The sequence below is a fragment of the Lipotes vexillifer genome, unplaced genomic scaffold (assembly GCF_000442215.2).
Source record: "Lipotes vexillifer unplaced genomic scaffold, Lipotes_vexillifer_v1.1 scaffold513, whole genome shotgun sequence".
Classification (NCBI taxonomy): domain Eukaryota; kingdom Metazoa; phylum Chordata; class Mammalia; order Artiodactyla; family Lipotidae; genus Lipotes; species Lipotes vexillifer.
In genome coordinates this window covers 1,676,574-1,687,912 of record NW_006777952.1, presented here as the reverse complement: position 1 = coordinate 1,687,912, position 11,339 = coordinate 1,676,574, and the positions used below count along the sequence as shown (strand labels likewise).

At 38.7% G+C, this 11,339-nt stretch overlaps 1 protein-coding gene across 2 annotated transcripts in view; it reads left to right on the top strand.

Moving 5' to 3' along the window:
• The window catches only part of VPS8 (VPS8 subunit of CORVET complex), a 282,734-nt gene that overhangs the window by 57,336 nt on the left and 214,059 nt on the right, over nt 1–11,339 (top strand). For both annotated transcript variants that reach the window (XM_007451396.1, XM_007451397.1), the window contains one exon: nt 319–408. In XM_007451396.1, coding sequence (XP_007451458.1) covers nt 319–408 — 90 coding nt within the window. The remainder of the gene's footprint in view (nt 1–318; nt 409–11,339) is intronic.

Here is an 11,339-nt window from a genome sequence, read left to right as displayed (position 1 = left end):
AGGGAAAGACATATGCAGAGGATAACTGAAGAGCTAAACTTCAACTTTTTTATTTCCTGAGCAATATATATACTAATGAGGTCTGGAACCTAGAGGTATTTATTTGGAAAGATTAGCAAATTGGTACTAACCCTGAGGCTGAAAGAAATTAGGCTGGGGTTAAAAAAACTGAGAAATAAAGTCGCTAAAATTTTAAATTATATTTTTAATATAATAGCAAAGCCTGATTCTGTATTATTTAAGAAGATCACATATATTAAGTATTGAAAAACTTTAGAGACATACTTTAATTTATATACAAAGCTGTTTTCCTTACAGATGGTGGAAATCCTGTTCCATTATGCAGATCGAGCTCTAAAAAAGTGCCCAGACCAGGGAAAAATCCAAGTGATGGAGCAGCATTTTCAGGTACACCTTTGCAAGTGCTTCTAATAGACATTGCTATGAATAGGTCTAGTACTACTGCTCTGATATTGTATGAGAATGGGACTTTCATGTTTTGGTTAAACATTTTTCAGTGTTCAGAGCTTTATTACAGGGTTTGTGGAGCATTCTCAGTTATTGAATTTTGAGGTAACAGATGTACAGACACATGGGAACAGATGAGTAAAATGTTGTGGGTTGTTAGTGCTTAGGCACTTGGTGCTGCATGGAAGGAAAGAATGTACGTATGAGGGTACATACCTGAGAATTGACACCTTACACCTTGCTGATGACTAACACTTATGTTAACTAGGCTAGTTGGAGAAGTGTACTACCAAGGTTTAAATTTAATTCTCCTAGGAGCACCTGTGATTCAAGATTAGATACGTTGCCCCCCCAAAAATTATGATCTCTTAAATATACTGATGAACGACCTTTAGTTTCTCTTGAAACTCAGTGGAAATGGAAGTCAAGGAATGACTTAAAGACCTGCACAGTGCTTATTATGAGAGTTTCACCATTTGCAGTGATCTCAAAATATATTTGTTGCAAATCTGTGTCTTCTTTCCCATTGTGAGGGCTCCCTCCCCTCCCCCTGCCTCCTCTTTTAACAAACATTTGAGGGTCTGATCCGGGGGTCAGCAAACATTTTCTGAGAAGGGCTAGGTGGAAAATTTAGGCTTTGTGGGGTATATATGGTCTCTGTCACATATTCCTCTGAGTGATTTTTTATTTGTTTCTTTTTAAACAACCCTTTAAAAATGTAAAAACCATTCTTAGCTGTGAGCCATTCAGAAACAGGCTATGGGAGGACTTGGCCCATGGGTCAAAGGATGCAGCCTCTGGTCTAACATGTACTAGGCACTGGGCGGTAGTGTGTAAAAGGTAAGTAGTCCTTGCTATCTTAAAGTTGACAGTCTAGTCAAAATAACTTTTCTTGTGTACATTAATGGAAATGTTTAAAAGAAATCTAGGGTTTTGGAGTTCTGAGGAGCAGACACAGCTCATATCTTTTTTATATCTCCATTTGCTGCTCTTAACTTTGGAAGACAAGGATAGATGTGGCAATTAACAGTTGGAGGGTATCAAAACGGGATTTGGTTTCCTGAACTGCAGTAATGCTGCAGTAGTGGGCTTCTGGCAGAGTAACTTGTATTGCCTTTTGGCTAGAGGCTTATTACATTTGTCAGTAAAGAAGAGAAAGAAGCCTATATAAGATTATAAAAATAGATAACTTAGGAGAGGAAAACATATGGCAGAAAGAAGGCATTTGGGGAAAAAACTGTTTGGGAACAGTACCTTGTATATATATGATTTTGTATATCAATGTAGTATATATAGAAAAGAAGACAGTATTTTAACCAGAAGGTATCTGTTACCAAGAGGTGGTAGGATGGTACTCATGTAAGAATTCTGGTCGTTGGAAGATGTACTTTGTTGAAAAGAAACATCCAATAGGGAATGCTAGGAGGGGCTAATGAGGGGTGTGTGTGTGCGCGTGTGCGCATGTACACATAAGATGGAAACCACCTTGCTGGGGAAGAATATGGTAGAGAGCTATAAAAGAAGAAAGGAACAAAAGTGATATTCTGATGGAGAGATATGAAAGAATCTCGCATGAGATTGTAAAATTTACTGCGAAACAAACTGTAGTAGTAATGTGTTCTTTAACCATCTAGATATTTGTCAGAAGTTTCATTCTGCTAAAAAGAGTATCTGATAACATTTTTAATTTATTAATCATTTAGTCTCATAGGTGGTAAAGGAAACGATGGTGGGAACCATTATCCTGAATTTACTTTTTCCCAGTGATTGGGAAAATAGAAGGGATAGATTATTGATCGGAAAATTATCATTTATTTTAAAGTTTCTAATAATGATGAAAAAATAACACTCGTGAATCCTGTGTTTTAGAAAGCAGATATTTTAGGGAAAAAAATATGGGCACAGTCTCATGGTTATAGGCTCCAAAATAATAATAGGTTCACAAAGAACAGGAAATTCTTAAATTCTGATGTAATAACCACAAACAATTCAAAGAGAAAGGAAATGGGGAGGAATGTTGAGAAAGGTATCTGTCTACAAAACACAGAACAGCTACCAGAGTTGCATAGAGGCAGATAACCAAAGATATTTGCCAAAAGCATCAAGAATCTATACGACTGTCAGAAAAGAGACTGGTCTGGTGCAGATTGTACCTACCAGAATGCTAAGGGGCACGAAGGAGGGCTTTCGGCAAAGATTCATTGAATACGTATATTATGTGCCAAGTGCTACATGAGGGGTGTGACATTCATTTTTGTTTAATTCTCACAACAGCACCACGAAGTAGATACTGTTTTTATCCTCATTTTATTGATGAGGAAATTTAGGCTGAGAGAGGTTAAGCGACTTCCCAAGGTAGTATTGCTGATAAAGGGTGAGGACAGAACTCCAATCTAGGTTTTTCTGACTTCAGAGCCCAGCTCTTAACTAACCATTGTACTATATTGTTATTTTCAGAGCAAGTGCAGGGAAAGGATGAGTGAGAAGGGGTGATGTTCATAGGTGATCAAGAATGATAATTATAGCAAACATCTGAAGTCTTTAGTGCTTACTGTGTGGCAGGCACTGTTACAAACCCTTCACACTTGTTAGCTCATTTAATTCCTATAACTCTATGAGGTAGGTACTGTCATTATTCACATTTATCAATGAGACTGAGGCACAGAGAGGTTGAATTGCCTGTTCCAGGTCACATAGCTAGTGAATGATAGAGCTGGGATTAGAATCCAGGCACTTGGGCTTCAGAGTCCACATCTGGACTTCTACACTCTACTCTAGAGCAACACTTCTTGTTTTGCTCCTTTTTCATGAGCACAGAGAATGGTCTTTAAAATGGAAAAGTCCAGGGACTTCGCCATCCAATGCAGGGTGGTCCAGTGGTTGGGACTTCACGATCCAATGCAGGGGGTTGCGGATTCGATGCCTGGTCGGGGAACTAGGATCCCGTATGCCTTGCGGCAGGAAGGCCAGGGCATAGAGTGGAGGCAGGGTTGTGACAAATTCACTGAAGACTTTGGGGATGGTCCACATCAAAAAAGAAAGAAAGAAAGAAAGAAAATCTTAAAAAAATAAATAAATAAAATGAAAAAGTCCAGATAAATATATTAAAGAAAAAAGTTGAAGCCCAGGATATATTTCATATAGTTACATCATGATTGTTCAAATCTCAAGACGCAGTGGAATTATAACCTGGGATCCTGTTTGAATGATCTGAGCTACCATTAATTTGTAAGTAACTTTGGATCAGTATTCAATTAAGATACACTCACTTAAGCATGGATGCCTAAGCAGAGGAGACACAGTTTATTTCACTCAGGAGGACTATTTGCTTTTGGAAAAGGTGATCTTCAGCCCATTAGGATGAGTGAAATACATACACAAGTCACCATAAATCTGCTGTTTTAAGTGTTAAGTCATAAATATTTAATCATAAAACAGTCATAAAATAATTAAATTATTGGACGTAGGAAACTACCCACTGATAACCCCAGTATGGTTTATGAGCAATTTTCCATGAGTTCACCTAAAAACAACCTTGCTAAACTCATAAACTGCATTTTTGACAGGAATGTGAGGACACTATATTCTTCTTTTTAATTAATTAATTTTTTGGCTGCATTGGGTCTTCGTTGCTGTGCGCAGGCTTTCTCTAGTTGCGGCGAGCGGGGGCTACGCTTCATTGCAGTGCGCAGGCTTCTCATTGCAGTGGCTTCTCTTTGTTGCGGAGCAGAGGCTCTAGGTGCGCAGGCTTCAGTAGTTGTGGCACACAGGCTCAGTAATTGTGGCTCGTGGGCTGTAGGGCGCAGGCTGAGTAGTTGTGGTGCACGGGCTTTGTTGCTCCATGGCATGTGTGATCTTCCCGGACCAGGGATCGAACCCATGTGCCCTGCGTTGGCAGGCGGATTCTTAACCACTGCACCACCAGGGAAGTCCCCGGACACTATATTCATGCAGTGCTTATTACATAATATCTTGATTTTGTTAAAGCATTTGTCTTAGTTTTCCATTATCCTCATTGCTGAAATAGACTAGTAAATAGTAAGTAGATTTGCAGATGATGAACATCCCTACCCAAAGAGTATTCTTGGTGGCTTAGTATTAATTACTTTCTAGGGATCTTTCCTATCCAAGTTTTTATCATTGATTTGGATGAAGATTTATGGAGTAGCTTGTCAAATTTAGTGGCACCAAGAATTCAGGGTCCCAAGTGATCTTGACAAAGTGCAATCAAAATTGTTATGAGATGAAATTTAACAAGGGTAAACGACTTGCACTAGATTCAAATAATTAAGTTGCATGCATACTGGATTGGGAAAATCTAGCTGGACAGGATTTTGGTTGACCACAAATTTAGTGTGAGCCAATTGTGTGTTAAGGCCCAGATAGAGGAAAGTGATCGTACCACTGGCCTATGTGCTGAAAATAAAAACTCTAAGATATCTTATGGACTGTTGACAGACTGACCTACATCCCACAACTGGGATGGTGGGAGGTTTTAAAAACAGCAGTTAAAAAAAATACTGGGGTTGTTTAATCTGAGGAGCAAGTAAGTGGAGACACGGCTGCTTTCTGATGGTGAAGGACTGTCATATGGAGATTTATTGTATTGCAGCAGAGGGAAGGCTAATGTAAGTGGGTAGAAATCAGGAGAAGGTCTATTTCAGTTTAAAATGACCTAGTGATGATGTAACAAGTCTTGGACTTGTGTGCCTCCTACTATTGAATGTACTGAAGTAAAGGGATGATGACCAACTAATCAGGAGTGTTTTTTAAAAGACTTTGTTTTGCTGGGTGGGAAGGTCTGAGAATTCTGTATCATTATGGAGAAACTCTCACTGGAAACAGGTAACCTCTAATCCAATTAGTTCAAATTCCTAAGACTGGTTTCTGTCTCAGGCAAAATACTGAGCATTTGCATTTTACCAGCAGGTGGCACTAATGCCTGCTGTCTCAGTTTTAATCTTTACCTTTGAGGAGTCTCACCTTTTCCTTAGAGTCGGAATATATAATGCCATTCAGTATTTCTGCTTTCCTCCAAAGATCAATCAATATTTTGCCCAGTCTTAACTACAGAAGATAACTTTTGGATCTCAAGATGTTTTTGACAGGCTGTGACTTTTATTTATCTAACAAAAGATTTGAACCTGTAATTATAATTTATTTGTACACTAGCTAGTAAGATTAAAAGGAATTAAAGTGTTCTCTGCCTCATACATCTTGAGCCTTGCCTTTTCTTCGGGCTGTCTTTCCCATCCCCAAAACAAAGTCAAACAGCAAACAGATCCCTTCTTTGCCCGGCGCCATCTCCCATAGCCTTATGCCTCTTGTTTGTACAATCTTAACAGAGCCACACATCTTATGTGCTGTCTCCATCTCCTCACCTCCCTCTCATTCCGTGTCTGTGAATTCTGTGGGCCCTTTTATTCCTCATCTTATTGGTCCTCAGTAGTATTCAATACAGTTAACGACTCTGGAAACAGTCTGTCCCTTTGGCTTCTCTGGTATCCGAGTTCCCTGCTAACAGTGTTCTCCAACTCTAAAGTTGCCCAATGAACTGTGGAAGCATTTTCATGTATTTTGGGTTATTTTATCTTGCTACATTTATCTTTGTTTGTTTGTTTATGAAACAAAGTAGAGGTATAATAAATAAACCGGAGGCGTTTAAAAAATATCAATCAGGCCAAAAAGATTTGAAAAAATAATGTAATTTAAAAATATCTTCAAAATTAAGCCTTACATTGTTACCAGGCTCTCTTTCCAGGTTCATTTTACATTTCCATGACAGAGAGAACATTCAAGGCCATTGTTATAGCAGGTGTTGGCATATATTTTTGTATTAAGAGTTCATGCCAAAGAATGGACAGAGACTAAAAGCTGGAATGTAAGGTGAGGCTGTAGAGCTTTCCTTGTCTAACTCATGCTTCCCTGAGATGCTTTGAAGAAAGAAAAACAGTGTTGGTGTCCAGCATACTGCTTTATCCCTGAGGCTTGTTTAAAACTGCTGGTTCTGGGGAGTCAGATTTTTCCTAGAAGATTATTTTGTTATCATCATACCTGAAAAGAAAAAAAAAGGAAAAATACATATACATATATACACATACAGAGAGCTATCTATATCTATATAGCTGCTCACGGTGTTTTGTTTGTGTACTAATACTACAATACCAGCTGCTTAGCTCTGAGAGCCCACAGGGATCGATTGATTGATCTGTCTTTCTGAGGTGTGTGTGTGTGTGTGTGTGTGTGTGTGTGTGTGTGTTCAGGTATGTTTATCTACTTTGCCGTACATGTACATTCTAGGCTTTGTTAGGATTTTGAATCATTATCAAACAGTGTGGTTTTCATTGCCTGACTGATTTTTAGAATATAAATTATGCGAATTATATTGCTCCAGAAAGCAAAGGAATCTACATCTGCTATCTCATTTCTTTTCACATCATCCCTATGAAATAGGGAAAGGCAGAGATTATGTCTTCAGTTGGCAGATGGTAAGACAGTCACAATGCAATAAAATGATCTATTCAGTCGCTCAGACAATTGGCACGCTTAAATATTTAGGTTTTCTGTTAGCTCAGAGTTTTATTCACATATCCACATTGTCTTCTTTAATTAACCTTAAATGTACATAGATACCTAACAAGAGAAACAATCTTCTTTGGTCACTTATAGGGCTGTGCATTGAGGAAGAGATTAGAGAAATATTTACTTTTTTTGGATTCTGGAGACCAAAAATTCATCCATTTCTCAGGGGTGGCCTTGTAAGCTTTTGAGACCAAGAGGAATCTTCTTAAAGCAGATGTTGCTTACTGTGTCCGTGTTGAAAGACAGTCAGATAAGCAAGCAGCACACAGTATAGGCTGAACTTAAAGGCAGGAGGGCTAGGCCCTTGATATTGTAGTATCCCATAGATTGGCATATGTAGACCAGGTCTGGCTGGATGGACTGAGGGTTTTGCTTCAATAGAAGGACTGGTCTTTTTCCATTCTCTTTTTCTTTAGGGCTCTTGTGAGAGCAGCATTCCACTTGAGTTAAGTGGGGATCATCTGAGCTTGGGCATCAACTGCTCAAGGTGGTTGTATACTAGTCCTGGGAATGTCAGCTGCCTAACTCTGACCACAGACCCTGTGGGAAGTTGAGTCAGTGCTTAACCCTTACCACTGGGAAGATGGGGAGCTACTGATCCTACCTAGCTCATTTTCAGGCATGTAGGAGATTGCCACCAGGGATCATCCACTGGACAGTCAGGATTGTCTCTTCATTATCAGATTCTGGAAAGGAAGGCTTAAATACGGAAATAGATTTGGCTTTAACTAATGTTTTGTTTATGATTTTAAATGTTCAAAATTGATAAAACCCTGGTTTCTTTAAGAAGCCAGATTGAAAGTGCTAATTTGGATAGGTTAGCCCTATTTAAGTGAGTTGAGTAAGAATAGTCAGGGGCAGGCAGGCGTGTGTATCCTTTTTTTTTCTTTTAATTAAATGTTAAATTTTAGGATAGCTGTAGATTCACATTTAGTTGTAAAAATTAATATAAAGAGATCCCATGTACTCTTAACTCAGTTTTCCCCAGTGGGAACATCTTGCAACATCTTGTATATTGTACAACTACATAACCAGGATATTGACCAGTACAGTGAAGATACAGAACATTTCCATCACCACAGGATCCCTCATTATGCCCTTCTGTAGCCACACCTACTTCCCTCCTGCCCCCAGCCCTTTTTTAGCCCTTGGCAATCATTAATTGTTCTCCATTTCTATAATTTTGTCATTTCAAGAATGTTATATAAATAGAATTTATAGTATGTAACCTTTTGGGAATTGACTTTTTTAAACTCAGCATAATTCTCTGGTGATTCATCTAGGTTGTTGCCTCTATCATGTTTGTTGCTTTTTATTGCTGAGTTGTATTCCATAACATGGATGGATGTACCACCGTTTGATTAACCATTCACCCAATGAAGGAAGTCATTGTTTCCAGTTTGGGGCTATTAAAAATAAAGCTGCTATAAACTTGTGTATACTGGTTTCTGTGTGAACCTAAGTCTTCATTTCTCTGGGAGAAATGTCCAGGAGTGCAGTTGCTGGATCATATGATAGTTGTATGTTTAATTTTTAAAGAAACTACCAAACTGTTTCCCAGAGTGGTTGTACCATTTTATATTTTCAGCAGCAATAAATGAGTGATCCAGTTTATCTATGTCCTCACCAGCATTTGATGAAGTCACTCTCTTTTATCTTTGTTATTCTGATAGATGTGTAGTGAAACCTCATTGTGGTTTAACTTATGTTTCCCTAATGACTGATGATGTTGAACATCTTTTCTTGTGCTTATTTGCCATTTGTATATCTTCTTTTGTCAAATGTCTGTTCGTGTGTTTTGCCTATGTTCTAATTAGATTGTTTTTATTTTACTGTTGAGTTTTTGATAGTTCTAGATTTTTAAAAAACATATGCCTCATTCTAGCTTTTTGTCAGGTAAGGTGATTCTCCCAGTAAGTAGCTTTTCTTTTTATCCTGTTAACAGGGGCTTTTAAATTTTGATGAAGTCCAGTTTATTAATTTTTCCTTTTATGCTTTTGGCATCAGGTTTGAGAATTCTTTGTCTAGTCTAGGATCCTGAAAATTTTCTCCTGTGTTTTTCCTAAAAGTTTTATAGTTTTGTGTTTGCACTTAAATCTGTGATGTTTTAAGTTAAATTTTATATAACTTATGAGACTTAGACCAAAGTTTATTTGTTTTTATTTTTATTTTTTTTTGGCCTATGAATGTCCAAGTGCTCCAGCACCATTTGTTGAAAATGCTATCCTTTCCCCCATTGAATTGCTTTAGCACCTTTGTCAAAAATGAGTTGGGCATATTTGTGTAGGTCTATTTCTCGGTTCTCCTTTCTATTCCATTGACCTATGTGTCTATACTTCTGCCAATACCACAGTCTTGATTACTGTAGCTATGTAGTAAGTCTTGAAATTGGATAAAGTGATTCTTCTACTTTATTTTTCATGTCAAAATTGTTTCAGCTATTCTAATTTCTTTGCTTTTCCATATACATTATAGAAAATTCTTGTCTGTATCTACAAAAAAATCTTGTGAGGATTTTGATAGAAATTATATTAAATCTATGTATCAATTTGGGCAGAATTGACATGTTTACCATGTTGAGTCTTTTGTTTGTTTATTTATTTATTTATTTACTTTTGGCTGCATTGGGTCTTCATTGCTGTGTGTAGGCTTTCTCTAGTTGCAGCGAGCAGGGGCTACTCTTTGTTGTGGTGTGTGGGCTTCTCATGGCGGTGGCTTGTCTTGTTGTGGAGCACAGGCTCTAGGTGTGTGGGCTTCAGTAGTTGTGGCATGTGGGCTCAGTAGTTGTGGCTCGCAAGCTCTAGAGCGCAGGCTCAGTAGTTGTGGTGCATGGGCTTAGTTGGTCCGCGGTATGTGGGATCTTCCTGGACCAGGGCTCGAACCCGTGTCCCCTGCATTGGGAGGCAGATTCTTTCCACTGCGCCACTAGGGAAGTCCACCATGTTGAGTTTTACAGTCTTCTTTGATTTCTTTCATCAGTATTTTCTAGTTTTCAGTACAATTCCTGTACATTAGTCTACATTATTAGATTTATACCTAGTCAGTCTGCCTGCTTGCCTTCCCTCCTCTCCTCCCTTCTTTTCTTTTGCAGTTGTAAATGGTATTGAATTTTTAATTTTGGTGTCCATGTGTTCACTAATAGCATATAGAAATATAATTGGTTTTTGTGTGTTTATCTTGTATCCTGCAATCTTGCTGGACTCACTTCTTAGTTCTAGGAAGTTTTGTGTAGATTCCTTGGGATTTGCTACGTAGACAATCATGTTATCTGCAAACAGGAATAGTTTTATTTTTTCCTTCCTAATCTATGCCTCTCCCAAATCCCCCACCCACTTTTTTCCCTTTATTGCATGGTTAGAACCTCCAGGGCAGTATTCACAGGGCTAGAACTTCTTAATGTGTTAAATAAGAGTGGGGAGAGCTGACATCCTTGCCTTGTTCCTAGTCAGAGTGAAAGCATTTGATTTTTCACCTTTAAGTATAATGTTAGCTGCATGTTTGCTGCAGGTACTCTGTCAAGTGGTGGAAATTTCCCTCTCTTTCTATTTTTCTAAGAGTTGTTTTCCTTGAATGGATGTTGAATTTTGTCAGATGTACTTTCTGCACTTACTGATATGATCATATGATTTTTCTGCTTTAACCTGCTAATATGCTGCATTGTATTGATGGATTTTAAATTACTGAACCAGCCTTGCATCCGTGGAATGAACCTCACTTGGTCATGATGTGTAATTCTTTTTATATATTGATAAATTATGTATGCTAATATTTTGTTAAGGATTTTTGTGTGTGTGTGTGTGTGTGTGTGGTACACAGGCCTCTCACTGTTGTGGCCTCTCCCGTTGTGGAGCACAGGCTCCGGACATGCAGGCTCAGCGGCCATGGCTCACGGGCCCAGCCGTTCTGTGGCATGTGGGATCTTCCCAGACTGGGGCATGAACCCGTGTCCCCTGCATCGGCAGGCGGACTCTCAGCCACTGCACCACCAGGGAAGCCCTTGTTAAGGATTTTTGCCTCTTTATTCATGAGGGATTTTGGTCTGTAGTTTTCTCTTTTTGTAATGTCTTTTCAGATTTTGGTGTTAGTAATACTATACAAAATGAGTTGGGAGGTGTTCTCTCCTCTTCTGTTTTCTGGAAGAGATTATATAGAATTGGTATCAGTTCTTTAAACTATTATTTTTATTTTTATTTTTTTTGCAGTATGCGGGCCTCTCACTGTTGTGGCCTCTCCCGTTGCGGAGCACAGGCTCCGGACGCGCAGGCTCAGTGGCCATGGCTCACGGGCCC